At 46.4% G+C, this 20,947-nt stretch overlaps 1 protein-coding gene across 1 annotated transcript in view; it reads left to right on the top strand.

Annotated features, from left to right (window-relative positions):
- LOC144783294 (uncharacterized) overlaps window positions 1-20,947 on the top strand; it is a 688,842-nt gene that overhangs the window by 405,303 nt on the left and 262,592 nt on the right. Inside the window, exon 10 of the mRNA XM_078662344.1 lies at window positions 20,695-20,753. Coding sequence (XP_078518470.1) covers window positions 20,695-20,753 — 59 coding nt within the window. The remainder of the gene's footprint in view (window positions 1-20,694; window positions 20,754-20,947) is intronic.

Raw genomic sequence — 20,947 nt, forward strand, 5'->3', positions numbered from 1 at the left:
TCATTGCAGAAACCCATTTAAAAAGTATTTTTATTAGGTTGCAAGTGTTAGCCTGTGTCGAATATGGCCACCATATCGGATTCCCAATTTTCTGATTGGGGTGCTAAAATATGGCCGCGAGAAAACTCAGAACTCAAAAGGGTAGCACGTCGTAGGCATGCTGCTTGGCTAATACTTGCTTCCTATTTCTCTACCCTTATCACCCATTTCTCCTCTCTCTAGTGATGTAAGTTTAGTCCTTCTCCTAATGTGCTCATTAACTTAATTTCGGCACAATATTCACACATGCAGAACATTCCGCTGCAATATTTCAATTTCCCAATCAACCTCAGGTGTGCTCACAATCACCTCACACTTAGATAATACACATCCTCCTTGCTGCAGAGTCTCCTCTTCAGTCCTCTCCCAGATAACACCACTGCTCCTTTCTCAACTTCTCCCCTTCCTCTCTCATCTGCCAGGAGCTCTCCCCTCGCCACAGAGCATCCTCATCTCCCAACAGAAGCTATCCTCTCTAACCCAGAGCTCTGGAGGTCCCTCCTCTCCATCTTGTCGTCTGATCCCCTCAAATGCGAGGAGCTCTCCGCTGTCTTTCAGGAGATCTGCCACTACCACTTGTTCGACAAAAGCTGCCAAGATAGCCCCTCAGTGTCCTGTAGTTCTGTTTTTGCTCATCATCTCCATCTCCCTCTTCCCTGACTCGGCTCCCCTACTCCTCTCCTCAAAGCCTCATGCATCAATGTAACAGATAAACATTGTTTCATCTTACTTTCGTCCATCTGCATATGACGTCAGCATGCACATAGTACTTTGTTTGCAAATTCACTCCTATTTTCTTGGGGTGTTAGAAAAAGCAACTGCATTGTTTACGAACAGCAAGCTAAATCACTAATCTGTTGAAATCGTTGTGTATTTTACAATGCCAATAGGTCTGTTTTTAATTTGGTATTAAATGCAGGCATGGCTTCTGCTTCCATATAATTGGGCAAAAAGAGCCACAATCCTAAAGTTGTCCATAAATTGGTCTGAATATACGTTTTGGGGTGGATTATGCAATGAATCTTGAAATGGCCTACAGTCAAACCAACCTTTTAACAAACCTGAGGGAAGACGCAAATATGACTACGACAGGAAAGACTGCAGAGCGCCCATTTTCCAAAATGCTGGCCCAATAGCTATGCGCTGTATTTTGTAGAAGATGTTGCAGTAGTCCATGTGGGAAAGAGTATGGCCAAGAATTGTAGATAGTGCCCGTAATATTAATGCCTATGTTCTAGTGTGCCACAGCTGGACAATTGAAATTGCCACATTGGTGATCTGGGGTAGTAGCTATTTAATTTGAAGATACTGGTATAATCACCCAGAACAACTCTATAATAGGTACTGTCCCCTGACTTGATCCACCCTCTCCAGATTGAAGTTTCCCAGCAATTAGCATATTCCCTCCATATATTTTCTGTGCTTCCCCATGTCTCCTTCTTGCCCAATCAACTCCCATTACAGTTCTTCAACTTTCTCACTTGCTCACCTGCTCCTCATCTCAGTTCTAACTCCCTTCTCAACACTACTATGCATCCGAATTCCTTGTCTTCCCAGTTTATGGCCCACCTGAGCTTGTTTACTCTGTTATTTGTCCAGTCCCAACCCCACTCCGAGCAGCTGGACACAGGGGCGTAGCTAGAGCTTGTGGCGCCCAGGGGGCTATCCCTCAGATTGCCGCCCCTTGGGGGGTGGGGGGGGTGTATTTTATTAAACTCAAATCAACAGTTTAAATAAACAGACTCTTATTGGACACACCTAAATATTGAAAAATGTGTTCACAACACTGAATCCATAAATAAGTAAATACTATAGCAATACGGTGTGCAGTACCTACCAGAAGCAAAGAGTTGTTCAAGTTGTCTCATTGGCTGTATCACTGAGTCATCAGTGAATTCAGAGTCTGTAGTATAGTACTCGGTAAGAGCCTTCTCGGCATCAAAATATTTCTGGTAGACAGATGTCCATGTTAAGCCCGGCTCCATGTTCATGTTCATGTCTATAGACTTGCTGGTGGGCCGTGACTCTGAATGCCACGCCGCCAGTGCTATTCATTGAGATCAATTTTGCTCGGTTATATTCCACAGGTGCAGTTTGCTTACGTGCCCAGTTCTGCTTTCTTGTTTGCTTTGTAGTCAAGGTGCGTGCCTGGCTGCCTGCAAGACAGACAGTAAGGCAGGCAGCAAGAAGAATGGTCTCCCTCCGAGACTCCGAGTCCTCGACACGACGAAGGGCGAGCGTAGGGGACTGTGAGCGCAACGCGTCACTGCTACGGCGAGGGCTGGCCAAAAATGTCCTTCAGGGCCGTCATTGGTTGCGCTCACGCGCGCCGTGCGCCGCGCACACTACCACTGATTGACGGCCTTGGAGGACTAGTGAGAGCGAGGGCAAGGCAGTTGCGGTAACGGACGGTAACTACTGCAGGCAGCAGGCCCAGCCGCACAGTGCAAACGCGGGACGGACTTTAATTTGCCAAAACTAAGTCCCACCGCTCCCTTTCATAAATGTTGAATGCTAATTTACAGATTAACCTGGGTGATCAGGTCTTTGCGAAATGAAATCCTTTTCTCAAATGTTGTTTTTTCAATTCACGGGAAAATAAAAAACGAACACCTCCTTCCCCTTATCCTCCATGGAATAAGGCGCTTACTATTGTAGTTGGTGGATCGAATTATATAAACCTGTGCACTGGGTTTATAAATAAAATTGCAGCAAGCTCAGACAAATGACGCGAACGATATATCATTTCCGTTTGTTCTAAAGAAGCTCGCATTCGCACGATATTAATTCGGAAAGTGACTCGTGTTTAATTAGTAATTGTTAATTCTGGTATTCTTCCATGTCCCAGTATTCGCTAGTACAGTGCTAGCACCAGGCACCGCATTTGTGTGCACTGCATGCAGCGGCAGCCTGCAGTGCAGTTACTGTTACTGGCCGGCGAAGCTAGTGTGAAGCAGGTCAGATCACCGTCCTCACGTCTCAGAGGCCGCCGCGGCCGCAACGGGACTCGGCCTCCAGTCCAGTGCCGGCACGCGCGGCCGCCTCAAAAAAGGTGCTGCCTGGGGCAGACCGCCCGCCCCCCCCCCCCCCTAGCTACGCGGGTGGCTGGACATTAGATGCCACCTGTGACAGAGGAAGCAATGTATGGCCACATCAAAACAACCTACTATTGTCATAAATATGCTAAGGTAAAATGGCGCTCCAGAGAGAACTCATGCCCAAGGTCATGCAGCAGGCCATTGTCCCACATATTGACTACTAGTTGATGGTTACCATCTTGAAATATTGGAACAGAGACAGGTGTAAATACAATTATTATGGCTCTACTTCTTAGTTGAAAGGTGTTTATATCTCTTTTTCTGCACCTGGAACAACAACACTGCTTTCAAAAGGTAATTGTCAGATTTTGAGGGAGAGAGTTTAGGACATTTTTTAAACATGCCTACCAAAATGTTTTGAATGGCTGTCTATTTTTATATGTTTAAAGAAGATTGATTGTATTGTTATATTGAGTCCTCTAGCGCCACTGATAATTTGGGTGCTAGGATAAGAGATAGTTATGTGGTGTGAACTGAGAACGGTGCTGCTTTGCTCTATGCAACATGTTAATAAAGAAAACAGTGATAAATACTACAATGCACTCATTCCTAAGTAAATTAGAATGATTAGGCTCTATGATCCTGTAGTTGAGTTAAATATTTAGAGCTTAGCAGAGCAACCTTTATGTTTATTGATAAAATGTGTTCATGCATGAGGCCTGACAATAGATTCCTCCTTTAAAGGTGTCCACTCATGATCTCTCCATTTTTAGTTTTCTGTTCCATTTTTTATTTCCTCAAATTAAAAGTGGGATCGCTGACATAATATCAAAAACAACATCGTGAAACAAAACTATTGTGTCAAAATGTGTTTACAAAAATATCCTGCCTCTATACAATAATATAGAAAATAAATATCGTTTCACACTAATATTGTTTAAAAACATACATATATTATATAAAGATATACATCACTGCTCATGACCTCACATATCACATCACTCGTGACAGGGTCAATGACATCACTGATGACGTCTCCAATGACATCACTGATGATATCATCCAGTCAGTGAAAGTGTTTCACAAATGTTTCTGACACTTAAAGATATATAGTAAGCTCCTAAATAAGTTAAAATAAAGATTTTCTGTACTACTAATGAGTGATACTATTCCCAACATATGCCATCTGAGCCGCTGTGAAACTGTCTGAATCTGTGTGTGAGTGGCTGTCTGAGTGGCTGTATGGGTGTGTGACTAGGTGTCTGAGTGTGTGTGAGTGGCTGTATGGGTGGCTGTTTGGGTGGGTGTGTGGCTGTGTAAGTGGCTCCATGGGTGGGTGAGTGGGTATTTGAATACCTATATAGGTGAGTGAGTTGTAGTATACGTGGCTGTATAGGTGTGTTTGGCAGCTTGAGAGGGTGTTTGGTTAAGTAAGTTGGTGTGTGAGTGTCTGTGTTAGGAAAGTAGTGTCTGTGTGAGTGTCTGTATGGGTGAGTGAGCAGGTGTGTAAGTGGTTGTATGGATAAGTGAATGTTTATGTAAGAAGTTGTGTGGGTGTATGAGTAGGTGTATGGATGATTGTATGGCTGTGTTCGGAGGTTGCAAGGTTGAGTGAATGGCTATGTGGTTGGTTGTTTAGTTGGAGAAGTGGATGTGGATGTGTGAGTAGCTGTATGAGTGAGTGTCTGGGTATGTGAGTTGTATGAGTGAATGGCTGGTTGTGTTGGTAGCTGTATGGGTGATTAGGTGACTGTCAGTGCCTGCATTGGTGAGAAAGCGGGTGTGTGAGTGCTCAATGGTTGAGTGGGTAGCTGTGTATTAGTATTTGTATGGGTCTATCAATGGATATGTGAGTTGTTGTGTGGGGTGCGAGTAAGTGGATGAGTGGTTGTGTTTACATGCGAATAGGTGTGTGAGTTTTGCTGTGGATGATGTCATTAGTGATGTCATTTAAGATGTCATCAGTGATGTCACTGACCCTGTTATGAGTGATGTGATATGTGAGGTTATAAGCAGGTACAGTGCATTGCAGGGGCGTAAGTTACAGTTAGCATAGATAACCATAAGTGCTGCATTTCAATGGTTTTGTACTACTGAAATTTGAGCCTCACTATAATGTCCCTGTTAATTTATGGGGTTTATTTTGAAAACTAAGTGAATTACAATCTATTTTAGTTTTAAATTAGTTTATTTTTGTACTTTAGACATTCTTTTTTTTACAAATATACTTTTTATTTATTTTTTAAACATAAAAATCACACATTTAGTTAATGTAAAGTAAATGGAGTTTTTTAAATGTAATTAAATAAATGTTATTTGTAAAAAATATTTTTGGGGTACTTTGATATCTTTGTGGGTCTACAAACATAGACGGACTACTACACTGTGGTTTTTACTCCCGATCACGTGATCGGAATGAATACGCGAGTCTGAATCCGCAGATTCAATGAAAGTTTAGCAAATTTTTTCTCATATGTACACCCCTCCACTGTCAGTAATAACTTCAGTGTGAACATATTTACAAGTATATATAAACCCCTTATAGCTGTTTAACATAAAAGTTACCCATTTTACCAGTTTCACGAATCCGCAAATTTGCGACCTGGATTCGGGAATTCACTCGAACACACACCCAAACCTTGCCGTCTGATTGGATACATTAAGACCCCACCATTCCACATGGTAAAGCATACCCAAAATCAGTTACTTCTCCAGTGAGGTCTATAGCAGGAGGATTGAGAACCAATGCTGCTCTGTTTTTACACAATGGCTGCAGCTACATAGTCGGTCCAAGATGACCATTCACAACCTGTTGAGGATGAGGAAAAAGACACATCACCTTGCAGAAAAGAAAGTGATGTGTGGAAGCACTTTTTTATACCTTCTGGGGAAAAGGAGTTAAAAGCAAAATATGTGCAGTGCAATATTTGCGGCAAGCAGTTTACCAGAGGCACTGCAACAAAGTATTCATACGGGACAAATTTCATGTGGAAGTACCTAAAAAAATCATGAAAGGGTCTTCAACCAGATGATCTGAGAGAAAGCAGGTGCAGCAGGACTGTCATCCACTACAGCAGCCTTGAAGAAAACCATCATCAGCTGTAGTCATTACAATCCCAGCTGCCTGTGAGGAAATGTCATAGGCTTCTCGTAAAAAAAGATTCTGTGGGTGCATTCTTGGATACAGTGAAGAAGCGTCGCTGTTAGTTTTATTTTTTTGCTTCCAGTGACTACATAATGTTTGTTGAAGAGTGAAGCCAGCTACTTCTTTGCATTTCCCCATCCTCACCCTTTTTACTACCCTGTTCACATTTGTCAAAAAAAGAACATTAAAAATATGTTGTCAGAACCCCCATATACGCAAACAAAGAGCTAACTCAATTTTTTAAACATGTCAGTGACTTTATTGGTGTCAGAGTGGTTGTGTCACTGGGTGCATGAGCATTTGCCTGGGTGTGTTAGTATATGCATTAGTGAGTTCCTGGGTATGTCAGTGTATGCATCAGTGTCTGCCTCTGTGTGTTATTGTATGGATTACTGTTTGGCTGTATGTCTCTATGTCTGCATTACTGTATGTCTGGGTGTGTCAGTACCTGTATTGTTTTGTCCCTGGGCATGTCAGGGTATGCATCAATGTGTGCCTGAGTGTGTCAGTGTATACATCAGTGTGTGCATGGGTGTGTTAGTGTATGCATTAGTGTGTGCCTGGGTGTATTAGTGTATGCATCAGTGTGTGATTGGGTGTTTAGTGTATGCAAGAATATGTACATGAGTGTGTGCCTTGGTGTGTCAGTGTATGCATCAGAGTGTGCCTGGGTATGTCAGTGTATATGTCAGTATGTGCCTGGGTGTAAGCATATGGAATAGTGTGTGCCTGGGTGTGTTAATGAATGGATCCGCTGGTTCGTGGGTCTTTTAGTGTTTGCAAGAATGTGCACATGAGTGTGTTAGAGTATTCGTGAGTCTGTGACTGGGTGTGTTTCTGTATGCATCAGTATGTGCCTGGGTGCATTATGATATGCATCAAAGTGGGCCTGGGTATGTCAATGTATGCATCAGTATGTGCCTGAGTGTGTTATTGGATGCCTTAGTGTTTAACTGGGTGTGGCTGTGTCTGCAGTACTGTATGCCTGGGTGTGTCAGTGTCTCTATTGGTTTGTCCTAGGTTGCGTCAGTGTATGCCTGGGAATTTTATTTGATACATTAGTGTTTAGATGGATGTGTCGGTGCCTGCATTGCTGTATACCTGGATGTGTCAGTGTCTGCATTGATAAGTGTCTGGGTGTCTCACTGTGTGCATCAGTGTGTGCCTGGGTGTGTTATTGGATGCATTAGTGTTTTGGTGGGAGTGTCATGTCTTCAGTGCTGTATGCATGGGTGTGTCAGTTTCTGCATTGGTAAGTCTTTTGATATCTCAGTGTGTGCATCAGTGTGTGCCTGGGTGTGTTGGTGTTTGTGTCAGGGTGTGCCTGGGTGTATTATCGGATGCATTAGTGTTTGGATGGGTTTGTCAGTGTCTGTTTTGTTGTATGCCTAGGTGTGTCAGTCTCTGCATTGGTAAGTCTCTAGGTGACTCATTGTGTGATTGGGTATGCTATTGGATGCATTAATGCTTGGGTGAGTGTGTCAGTGTCTGCATTGCTGAATGCCTGGTTGTGTGAGAGTCTGCATTGCTAAGTCCCTATGTGTGTGTCACTGTGAGCCTGTGTGGGTTATTTGATGCATTAGTGTTTGACTGGACCTGTCAGTGGCTGTATCAGTGTGTAGTTGGGTGTGCCAGTGACTGTATATATCTGTACCTATGTGTGTCAGTGACTGGATCAGTGTGAGGCCATGTGTGTGACTACCTCTATCTGTATGTAGCTGGTATGTGAGTTGCTGTACAGATGTGTGCCTAGGTGTTTTAGTAACTGTAGCAATCTGTCCTTGGGTGTGCATCTTCAAAATCTAAAGTTGTGCAGCAGCACTGCAAGAACTAATTAGTATAGTGCATTACCCCAATATATGGTGCCACTGATCTGCATATAAAGACAAAAACTGAAATATTTAGTAGTTTCACAATTAATAGAATTACAAAAGTAACTTACAATTTCAACAATGTATAAAGACATAATTCTAAGAAATAACTAGACATTTCTCATACTGTAAAGGTATGTATTAATATAAGGAAAGCATTTAATTTCCCTTTTTTACTGTTCGTAGGTTCATTAGTCATACACCGTAATGATGTACATTTTAAGCAATCATCATTGAATAGCTAGAAAAAACAATCATAAAGATTGTAGAAGTAAAACCAAAAAATGCGCAATATCTTATTGCAATTAAGGAACACTGTGCATTGCATTTCCTACAAATAAACATAACACAATTTATTTGACTAATTACAAACACAATTTTGTGGCAAGCCACTTCAAACACATGCAGGTATATCTTCACAAAAGCAACTACAAAAGAAAGTGATATCTGTAAGCTTTTCTTTTTTTATAATCAAGTTTTATTGATTTTATAAGATGCAACAAAGGAAAACAATACCAGCTCTTAGTACTTTGTTCAGTGCATAACAGTGATAAAAAATGAATACCCCAGCATGTGCAATTCAACATACGAGCAGCAAGCAACAATGTCCTCACCCAAGTCCATAAGTGATCATCTGGAATGTTCAATCTTCTACCACCCCAACCCATTTACCCCATACCCTCCGAAACTTATTGGGACAGCCTCGGGCTGCATACATTGATCGCTCCTGCGCAGCGCACTAATCCACTCCTCTGCACCACTGCACCATTGAAGGAGCTGTCGGGTCCAGCCAATTAGCTGCAATATCCCTTTTGGACACCATCAGTGCTGTGTTTAAACAAAGCTTATCTGCTCTGGTTCCATTCAATCAATCCCAAGGGTAATATCCAGGAGTCTGTTCATCGGCCTCGGGCGTATCTCCCAACCCAGGACCTCCGTAAGTTCCCCTGTCATGAACTTCCAGTAGAGCGTGATTGTAGGACAGAGCCATACCATGTGATAAAAGTCAGCCTGGGGGCATCCACAGCGGGGGCAGGAAGCATCAGGTCAAAGCCCAGCGCAATGAAGATGCAATGGTGTGAGGTAAGCCACGTGTAAGTAGTATATTTGAACTAATTGGAGCCGCGTTGAAGCTGTGACCGTTTTGGGGGTCATCAGTGCATCCCTCCAATCAGCATCGTCTATGGATCCAAGCCTGCCCTCCAACTTGCCCTGGAAATGGGAAAGGGAGTTGGGGGTGTTATTTGTGAGGGAGCAATAGATGCGGGAAATCTCCCCTTTCCCCAGTGTACCAGTCATGACCTGGGCTTCAGGTGGACTATATTTGGGTAAGGAGGTCCCTTCTGAGATGTGGGTGTGTAGGGCGTGGCGCAGCTGGAGGTAGCGATAAAACTGGGAGGTGTGGAGGGAAAACGGAGCAAGCAGATCCGGGAAATCGCATATGTAGCTCCCACCCCAGACATCCCCAAGCTGGGAAATTCCAATGAGATCCCAGGCTCTGAATCCAGAAAGAGTGGCAACGTCCCTGAGCCACGTCCCACACCACAGTGGGGTATATCGGGTTCATTTGCCCTACCAGTGGGTGCGTCGCAGGGAGGCTCACCAGGCTAGAAGCACACTGCGCGTGACCTCAGGCAGAGCGTGGAATATAGCGGTCCCGTATAGTATCCCCTGAATGTTGGAGAAACCCAAGTTATGCAGCTCCAGGAGGAATGCCAGGTCTGACCAGCCACCATTAAACCAGTAATGCACGGTAAGGAGCTGAGTTGCCAAATAATATAAATACAGATTTGTCATTCCCAGCCCACCATCAAAGGGTGGTATCCTGCACTGGGTGATGGCTAGTTTCGGTCTCCGACCTCCCCATTAGAATTTAGTGTCCAAACCGTCCATCTCTTGAACCATGACCGTGAGAAGGAGAGGGGTGTGTTCTGAAGTATATAGAGAAATCGTGGCAGAACCATCATTTTAAAAGGGGCTATTCTGCCCATACGATTTAGTTGCAGCGCTTGCCATTTAAGGAGATCAGCACAAACCCCTTTCACCAGAGGAGTAACGTTGAGAGACCAGGCGAAGTCGGGAAGGAGGGCCACCCAGGTCCCCAAATACTTGAACGACTACTGCCGAAGAGGAATAGACGACTGCCAATGAAAGCACTCTCTCGATAGATGGAGGAGGACCAGGACCATTTTGGCCGCATTCAGTCGGAGGCCGGAGACTCGTTCAAAGAAGCACAGGGCTCGGAGACACCGAGACCCGATCGAGCTGGATCTGACAAAAATATCAGAACGTCATCAACGTAAAAGGTAATCTTGTCCTCTGCCAGACCGGCCCATTGCCATCCCGTGAGAAGCGGATCGGTGCGAATAAGAGAAGCAAAGGGCTCCATCGCTAACGCGTAAAGGAATGGTGAAAGGGGGCAACCCTGTCTTGTTCCCCTCCCAATGGGGAAGGGGTATGAAATGGCACCATTGACCATCACCAGGGCTCACGGATTGCAACGGAGTGTCCTGACCAAGTTATGAAAGGGGGTCCCAAAACCCATCTCCAACAACACTGCCTCTAGATATCGCCAATGAACTGAATCAAATGCTTTCTCAAGTCCACAAGGAGTAAAAAGAGATAGTGGGTCAGTTGTCATTTCGTGAGAGCGAGGTGGAGACATCTGAGGCAGTGCCTGGTTCCCCGGGAGGGCATGAATCCACATTGGGCCAGGTGGACCAGCTTATCCAGATAAGGATGTATTTGGTTCACCAGGACTGAGGCGAATATTTTGAGCTCCAAATTAATGAGGGAGATGGGGTGATAATCAGAGCAGTGGGCAGAGGGAGGCTGGGACTTAGGAATCACTACAATGGCCAGATCCGCCTCAGGACGGAAGGAGCCGCGGTCAGCCACTTCATGATACATCTCTAGGAGGGTGGGAACCAGCGTATCTCGGTAGGACACATATACCTCTTGCGGGAGTCCGTCTGGTCCCGGTGTCTTCCGGAGTGATTGGAAGATCTAGTTCCTCTGCCTCAGTGTCACTGAGCCGCGGAAGGGGGAACCATTCACGCTGGATGAGTTCTGAGAGTGTGAGGTCTGGAGTTTGGATAGAGTAGAGAGTAGCATAATATGAGGCAAAGCACTGGGTCACAGCCACGGGGGCCCGTTGGATCTCCCCGTGGGAGTCAATCACCTCAGGGATAATATGATTACCCATAGGATAGGTGGCCAAACGATGCAAGAGCTTCCCATTTTTATCTCCCCATCCATACACTTGAACCACGGAGGACCTCCATGGCAGCTTAGCGGACTCCAGGAAAGCCTGTTTGATCTCATCCCTCAAAAATGCCAATTTCCGATCCTGGGCCTCTGTTCTCTCCCCTGGTGGGTGGGCTTTAAGCAGGGCAGCCTGGGCCACCAGAAGTGTGAGACCGGCGTCCTGTTTCAGATGTTGGAGTTTGAGTTGGCCTTTGGCAAAGCCACAGATGGTGACCTTACTGGCCTCCCATAGAGTACCAGGAGATGAGACCGAGCCCTGATTAGTGGAGTAGTATTGACGGAGTTCGTCCCCTTCGTGTTTCCGGAAGTCTTTGTCCTGTAGAAACCAAACGTTTAGCCGCCAGATTGGGGGCGAATATGCCGGGAGGCTGCCCATCTGCATAGATACTGGAAAGTGATCTGATAATCCCCTGGGAAGGATGGTGATGTCCTGGATTGACCAAAAGTCCAGGGCCGTCAGGAAGAGATAGTCCAGTCTGGCATGCGTGTGGTGGGAGGCTGATGTATGAATGTACATACAAGTGGTTGGGTGCCAGAACCTCCAGGCGTCTTTAAGGCCCAGAGTCGCAGCCCAGTTCAAAAGGAGAGCAGACTGGGAAACCCGGGATTGGGAAACCCGGAAGGCAGAAGGTGCCGCAGCTGTGTCAAGGCCTGGGTCCATAATAACTGCATTGAAGTCCCCCCCAACAACAGTCATCCCCAGGGGTAGGGCAGCCAATAGAGGAGCAAGACGCTGAAGTGTGGAGGACAGCAGAGAGGGGGGGAGTACACAGCAATCAGGTTCAGGGATTGGTTCCCAATGTTCCCTTCCAAGATGACAAAGCAGCCCCCTGGATCATGTACTACTTTACGCGCCACAAATAAAAGAGCGCAGCGCATCAGGACGACTACCCCCCGAGATCCACGGGTAAAACCAGAGTTTCAAATCCCACAATAGCCATAGCGCACCAGAAAGGGACAGTGATTGCCTACCAGGTTTCTCCTGAAGCATCAATATATCCACAGTGCGTTACTGGGCATAACACAGGACCACAGTGCGCTTGACTTTATCTAATAGGCCGTTAACATTCCAGGACATAACATTAAGTGATGTCATTCCGGAACGACCATCAGGCATGAGGAGGCTGGGGGAATCGTCGAGTACCCGGTTTGGGCAGTGGGCGCAGTAGTACAAGTGTGCGGGGTAACAGTCATAGAGTTACAAAGTCGATAACTGCATTCTCGTTAAGCAGCTAAGCAGAAGTGCTGGTGGAAAAAATAAGAAAAAACAAACAATAAAACTCAGCACAACGGTCCCCCCTCCCCAACCCAACCCTCCACCCTATACTTCAGGAACGGAAGCATCTGTAGCCCTAACAGTGTAGAACTAACAAAAGACAAACTAGAATGCTTGGGAATGGGGAAGCGTGGAGGACCCCTCCTCATAGCAGGATGTGCATAATCAAGTCCATCGGGCATTGAAGCAGTGGTGAGCCGATGTGCTGCCTACGGCCGGAGGAGCCAGACCACAGCACGACCAGGGGGTCTCCAGGGAGTGGCGTCGGCTGCAGAGAGGAGCCCAGCAGGGAATCCAAGCGGGCTCGCCTCTGGCCACGGTGCCTACATGAGCGGTTGCGTTGAGGCCAGGGGCAGGGTTCTCCTGGCAGGTGCACCCGCCAGCCGCACCCACGGGTGATGGATTTCGTCACTGGCCCACAGGGGGCGTTCCTCCATGGCCCAAGTCCAAGCCTCCTCAGGGGTGCTGCTTCTTGCCGGCCTCAGCCAAGACAGAGTCAAGGTCTTTAAAATTGAGGATTCGCATAATGACCGGTCTGGGGGGTGCCCCCGGGGTCGGCTTAGGAGCAGGGGAGCGGTGTGCCCGCTCGATTGCAAGCCACGGGGAGAGGGAGTCTTCGGGGTTCCATGAGCACAGCCACCTCTCCATAAAGTCAGCAGTACAGCCCTGTTTTGCCCCCTCCGGAAATTCCACCAGGCGAAGGTTGTTAGAGCGGGACCTATTTTCTGCGTCCTCTTCCTGCCGGTGTAGCTCCTGGGAGTAAGATTGGAGACGAGCGACAAGTCCCTTACGTTGCTAAATGGCGTCTTCCACTGTGGATTTGGTTTCTTTAATCGGGCCATGGCGTTCCGAAGGTCCTGCCGGATGAGAGTCACATCAACCCGGACTTCAGCAATCTTGCCCTCCATGGAGGATTGCGAGGCATGGATAGCCTGAAGGGTGGTAGATAGGTCCGCAGCAGGTGGGGCATCCTAATCCGCGCTTCCCCCAGTCACCCCGGAGTCCGTGGTGGTGAAACGGTCCATTTTAGTCTGGGTGGCAGGGGTTTGGGTTGGCTTGTCTTAACCCATGGCCGACACCCAACAGGGCAGGGGGCCCAGATGTGTCTCTTACAAAGGTTTCTGTAGCAGGGGCCCACGGTCAGCTCCAGAAGGCACAGGAGCAAGACAGCAACAGGGGGCAGTGGAGGAGGCTGTTTGAAAACCTCACGCCCCTCGGTACATATGGCCGGTTCCATCTCCCCGGATGAGACCCCACACTGGAAGCAACGGCACAGAGGTCCGGCCCCAGGGTCTGCAGTAGGGCCTCTGTACTAGTGGCCCGCTGACCACACCAGGCACCACAAGAGCAATTTGGGGGCAGGGGGACGGCGGAGAAGGCTCCCTTCCAAGACCTCACGCCGCTCACTACATGTGGCCACTCCCCCCTCTCCTGGACTGTACCCCTTACCAGAAGCATGGACTGTACCCCTTACCAGAAGCAACAAAATGGAGGGCCGGACTCGAAGTCTGCAGCCGGGGCCTCTTTGTTGAAGGACCCAAGGTCCACGTCAGGAGTCACAGGAGCAATTCGGGGGGCAGGGGGGCAGTGGGGGAGGCCCTCACCTAGGACCTCACGCCGCTATTTGCATACGGCCGGACACCAACTCCCCCTGCGCCCCAGCACTCTGGAGGTAGTGCAGCCGAGGTCCGATTCCAAGAGCAGCAAGAGGGGTCTCTGCACTAGAGGGCCCAAAGACAACACCTGAAAACACAAAAGCAAGTTGAGGGCTCGGTGGTCACGGCCGGGTCCACCATTCCCAGGGCTTCTTCTTGCCAGGAGTACTGTCAGAGCCCCAAAGTAGTATTGTTGAAGCAGCTCCAGGGGCCCGGTAGGCCGGACTGGCATTGGTGGATCACGGCAGGTGAGTAGAAACAGCGGGCCAGATCTCACTTCACACCACCCAGGGCCCAATTCACTCTCTCAGCAGGCAGACTGTGCGTGCAGGGGGCCTCTCTCAACACAGTTCCAGCTCCCCCTGCTTCTGGCACTCACCAAATCCTCGGGTCCGCCGATCGACAGACTTCAGATCGCGTAGACCTCAGAGCGTCAGCCGGGCACCAACCTTCGCTAATCCCCATCTCACGCCACCCGAAATTTCAGCCGGCACCACAGCAACACCACAGGGGAGCCGGGGCTCAGCCTCAGACGTCTCCGACAGCCAAAGCCAGTGGGACAAGCCTCTTATCAGCTGCACCAACCCCAGCACTGGCAGGCAGGAGCCGTCAACAGCGGCTGCCCACGCAGGGTCTTAGCCGGTCGGGTGAGGAGAGGAATGCAGGCGGTCGTCATGCCCATGGAACTCCACCGCTCACCACTGGTCACTTTATCCTCACGGGTGGTCTCCGCCTGCACGGACATACAGGTGTGAGCTCAGGCAGCTCGGTCCGAGGATTTCAGGCATCTCGGCTCAAAGCACGGAGGCCACAATTTTAGATTAGGGCACCCGGCAGGCCGGCTGAGTGCGACAAAACGCTGGATCCCTGGACTCCCCATGGCCAGAATCGCCGCCCAGGGTGCAGCAATGGATCAGCGACAAGTCTCAGGGCTGGATGGCTACCAGGACGGGCATATTGCGGACCGATAGCGGAGGGGTCCGAGAGCACTCTCAAGGTGCGACCGCCATCTTGGCTCACTAAGACACTCCCCCTGTCTGTAAGCCTTTGACAAAACCTTTAGGGGGAAGGATTACAGCTAAATATATGCAGTGTAATATTTGTAACATACAGTTAGCACTGCTAAGAAGTATTCACATGGGACAAATTCCAATTGGAAGCATTTAAAAACAATTCATAAATGGGTGTACAACTGAATGATGCAGGAGATACTAGGTGCAGCAGTATGTTCCACCTTCAACAGCACACTTGGGAGAACCTTCATCAGCTGCAGTCATCATAATTCCAGCAGCCTGTGAAGATTTGAGTGAGATGGTTACTCACTGCGCAAAATGTCATATTTGTCACTATAAAAATGTGTTTTGTGGGTTCATTTTCCTTTCAATCTACTGTTCTCATGTTGTATACTCATACACCACAAATGATGCACTGCTGAAATAATGATTATTGATCAGTTGTGGAAAAACAACAATAAAGATTGTAGTAAAAATAAACTGCACACTGTGTGTATGTAAGTATATGTTTGTGGGTCCTTAGAAGGAACATGTTGCAGGCATTATGTAACTGATGTTATTTGACATGGCTTAATAGTTTGTATTTATTAACTTGCACATGAGATTGAGATCCAATCTTGTGTATTTTTAGCCTTTTAACTTGATATGTTTTTTGTGGGACCTTTTATGAATTTTATTATGTGATTGTTTTAAAAGTAATTTTTTGATTCTTAATACTGTATTTTATGTGTCTTTTATGATTGTTCAAATCAAATAAAGACTAATTGAACTGAAGTATATGTTTGCATGTGTAAATGCGTCTCTTATAGGCCGGGGTGGAGCTGGCTGAGTTTAATTCTTTGGGAATTATGGGGAGTTGCCGAAAAACTCAGTGAGCAGGCGGATTATCACGTCATGAAAGGAAAGTTTAAAACTGGAGGTGACCTATTAAACAACAGCAGAAGTCCCAGTTCCATTTAGCTCACATGATCATCACATCCTGGGCCAAATGGCTGCTCTCCAGCTGTTGTGTGTTTCACTTATTTACTGTTTTGGTGATATTAAATGCTTTACACATCTGTCTCCTAAGTTATGCCTGACTGCTTCTCTGCCAAGCTACCAAGGGTTGAACAAGGTTTACGTAATTGAGGCTTGACTGGACCTTCGTAGTGATTGTGGTAATATTATTAGCTGTAGGCACCTACCTGCACCTACTAATAGCCCACCTTCCTACATTTGGTGTGCAGTCATGAGGTCCAGAACTTGTGTTTGATAACACAGTTCAGTATTTAAGTGAGGCAATTATAAATCCTCTAAATGGACCTACTGCAAGAATTGTTTTTGTTTTTTAATTTGGACTAATTTAATGAATACATTTAAAACAAAAATCCAAATTGTTCTAATGTCAATTTCTGCCACTGATTGTGTGTGCGACCCACAACTAAGGGGTACTATGAGGCTTGATCTGGCTAACCTACCCTCTCTCATATTAGCAGAACTTTGAGCTTGTTCAAGGCTAGGGATCTACCAGCACCCGCCACTACAAGGAAGCCAGAGCTGATAAAGGCCCTAACAGCCTGGGCGTCCCAGCTAGTACATCAAGCTTTTGATAAGAGTAGGCTCCAGAGACAGAAGAAGAGGGGGAGGAAGACCCGTTAGACCTCAGTGATAAGAAAACAGAGTGCCTGCCACACATACAGTGACCAGGGCCCTACCTAGAGCTAGATGGGGGAGAGGATCCACCCTATGAGAAGTATAAATGTCCCTTGGAGAGAGAAAGAATTTGAAGCCCAGCTACCTTACATAGCACTAGAGGCAGAGAAGTTGACCCTGGCAAAAAAGAGGCTGGCACATGAAGAAAGGAGAGATGGAAGCCAACAAGAGACTAAGGTTTCTTGGGTTGGTGGGTCTGACCAAAGACTAACAGTAGAGTGTCTACTAGCAAATGATAGTTAGGGCTGGAAAAGAAGGTTCATGCACAGATGCTGGACCTTCTTGCGTGGTTATGTGCTGTGACTTGGTCACAGACTACACATCAGGGGAGTGCTGGATACTTGGACCCTAGATCATTGAGCCAAGCCTTCAGAAACAAAAGACAATGCACTGGGTCTGGTAAGCCAACCCAAACAGCTCAAGAAGTCAAGGGTGAATCTAACCCTGAGGGGAGAGGATCTGGCCTCTGAGGTAGGGACTCCACTCCTGCAAGATCTGTCAGACTTTTCAGAATTGCAAGGAGCCGGTAGATCCATCAGAGAGGAGCTGTGCCGGGGCAATGAGATGGTCCCACTCTTTAGGCCCTGATGCAGACTGCCTCCTGACAAGAGAAGATTGATGCCAGTGGATTCGACAGGGTCTATTGCGAGGATGGAGTCCTCTATACTGAGGCCAGGAACCCCAAACAAGAGGCAAACAGGAGAGTGGTTGTTCCCCAGAAGTATAGAGTGTTCCTCCTCACCTTGGGCCATGACATCCCTTTGGCAGGACATTTGGGTCAGACCAAGACCTGGAGTAGGCTGGTCAGCCTTTTTTTACTGGCACAACATTGCTGCCAAAGTGAAAGAGGTCTGAAGCTCCTGTGTCACCTGACAAGCCAATGGCAAGACAGGGGGCAGGCCAAAGGCTCCCTTGATACCTCTGCCAGTGGTTGGGACTCCCTTTGAGCAGGTAAAGGTTGACGTTGTTGTTCCCCTAGACCCACCAACTGGCTCAGGGAACAGATATATCTTGGTGATAGTGGACCATGCTACCAAATATTCAGAGGCAATACCCCTCAGAATGGTTACTGCTGCCACAGTGGTCAAAGCCATACTTAGTATCTTCGCCAGAGTAGGCTTTCCAAAGGAGGTGGTCTCAGACAGGAGGGCTAACTTTATGTCCGTCTATCTGAAGGCGATGTGGGATGAATGTAGTCTTACCTATAAATGTACCACTGTGTATCATCCCCAGACCAATGGTCTGGTGGAGATATTTAATAAGACCCTGATTGGCAAGATTATGGGCTTATCTAACAAGCTCAGGAGGAGATGGGATGTTCTCCTCCCATGCCTGCTTTTTGCTTACAGCGGAACAACAGAAAGAGTATGGTTTTAGCCCCTGTGAGTTACTGTTTGGGCAACAGACATGAGTCCCTTGCTCATTGCACCATCAGGATTCAAGCAAGCCGGGCCGAAGATGGCTGTAATGCCAGAAACCGGTCCCCGGAAGCTTGTTTCCTTCCCAGTGTAAGAATTGGCTTTTGTAGTTTGGTTTGTCCTGTTCCCATCATGCACTGGGACAGGAACAGACTAATTTGCATACAGCCAGGTTCTGAAACTGGGATGGTGCAATGAGCTAAAAAACGGTGTTGGATCTAGCCCTGATCTCTTGACTGGGTGAGAGTATTCTGCTTAATTCAGAGACTCTGTCCCTCACCACCCCTTGTTGTAAATCAGATAGTCAACAGTTGGCATTTCACACTTTTTGGCTCTAGAAAGAACATTTATTTATTTAATCTTTAAAAATCCGTATCTCTGATTCCCTAAATTGGATGTTTGTCATTTTGGGGTGATTTTAAATATATAAATATTCTCTATTCTTATAAATTGGTGTTGGATTTTATTGTGTTGTATCTTTTACTTATTTACTGTTTTGGTGATATTAAATGCTTTACACACCTGTCTCCTAAGTGAAGCCTCACTGCTCGTCTGCCAAGCTACCATGGGTTGAGCAAGGATTAATTTATTGAGACTTGACTGGACCTTATTATTGATTAAGTATTATTAATAGCTGTAGGAACCTACCTGCACCTAATAATAACCCAGCTTCCTACAGGGTTTGCGCACTCTTCACGCCTGGTTTTAATCACAACCTCCCTGCCTCTAATCTCCCACCACCTCCATGCTCCTTCCCCCTGTACAGGTTGTGCTTGGCCTCTCGTCCACTGCTTTTCTGCTCTGTCCACCCTCATTTTCCCTTGCCTTTCCCACTCTCTGACACCTTGCCACCGATTTTTCTGCATGCATCCCTTTTTCCATTTATATGTGCAGCACTGCTTTGTATGTAATGAACTGCCTCCTTTTCTAGTGACACAAATCCATCCCTCCCTCTGTGTTTTTTCCACTGAGTGGAATCTCATTTGCTTTCATTTTGGACAGGTATTAACCCCTAGTGCTCTTAGCTATCACATCAGGCTTCTTTCTACCACCTTCCTTGCAGCATCTTGAACACCCTCACTCCTTATCTTTGCCTCTAATCATCACCGTTTGCTTCACCCTCTTCTGGGACCACTTTAAAGTCCATTGTCCTTTCAGGTTGCATTCTTCTGGTGATATTTTTAAACTTTGCCTCATTAGCATAGATTATAACTTCGTTCATCATTACTGCTTTTAATGGCCTCTTCCTGATTAATAAATTGTGCTATTCCCTCCCAATGTAATAACTCATTTGGTAAGTCTCACAGTTTTGAACATCTAATGGCTGTACTGAGTTCCAGACCTGTAACCTGCTGATGATACAAGCTCTCTGCAGCAGGCGCATGAGGCCTCTGAACTCTATTTCTAAATACTTCATTTAGCCTTTCACGCCTCCCGCTGCGTGTCAGAAACCAATTTTCAATAATTTTCCCTTTGCGAACAATATTGTCAAGTAAGTCTTCTATGCTCACTTTGGACCTGGTTACGATCTTGACAGATGGGTTACTCCATCACCACGGTGATGGATATCCCATTCGCCCAAATCTAAATCCCATTACATCCCATGGGATTTTGAGTTACGTGGACAGGCTGTCCGTCACTGTTGTCAATGAGTAACCCGTCAGCCGAGATCGGAAAGAGGCCCTTTGTGTCTAGGGTATGTTTTTGGGTAGTGTTCTGCTTCAACGTTCCTCCGTTATATCATTAGATGGTATTGGAGTGCTTAACATGAGCACCAGTTACATTATACAACAGTACATTCATTTTGGGGTTTTTAGGCCAGAGGAGATTACGTGATTTCCCCAGAATCACAGGTTGTTGATCTGACATCAAGACCATGTCACAGCACTTTTTTCTTTACATTAACTCATGTTGGAGAGCAGCACATGCTGCTGTGAAAAAGGTCTAAAAAACATAGACAAAACCAATAGATCTCGCATAGGCAAAACCTAATGGCTTTGCCAGTGCTTGTTTAAATATAGTAAATGTATTCTTTAGTTATTTGTAAACTGGTTGTTCTTCTAAGCATACAACAACATCAACCAAAATAAAAGACACATAATCATCTTTCCAAAACCTTGAATTCCACTTTTCCAAGTCTACACTGGATGAAGATAAAATTATGCAGGCAAGTGAATCACAGGTCGGAGCGCAAGACTAATGCAAGATTTCATAATGTAGTTCTCAACTTTGAACCACTCACAAACATGGAAACTGATTTCTACTATTACTGCATTTCAGATGTTAGACGTGTATAAGAATGTGATCGTTTTCAAGGACATCGATATCTACGACATCAGGTAAGTGCAGCTTTCTGCCTTGCTTTCTGCTCATTGGAGCTCGAGAATTTTACTCAGATAGCAACATCACTATTAACAGCCTCATTCCCACTTGTGCGGGAATAACTTAATTGGGCACATACACTGTTGGTGCCTTGCCGGTATTTCAAGTTGTGTGGTTAGACCTTATCCAAGGGTTTGTCCAATGCACATTT

The sequence above is a fragment of the Lissotriton helveticus genome, chromosome 9 (genome assembly GCF_964261635.1).
Source record: "Lissotriton helveticus chromosome 9, aLisHel1.1, whole genome shotgun sequence".
In the NCBI taxonomy this organism is placed as follows: domain Eukaryota; kingdom Metazoa; phylum Chordata; class Amphibia; order Caudata; family Salamandridae; genus Lissotriton; species Lissotriton helveticus.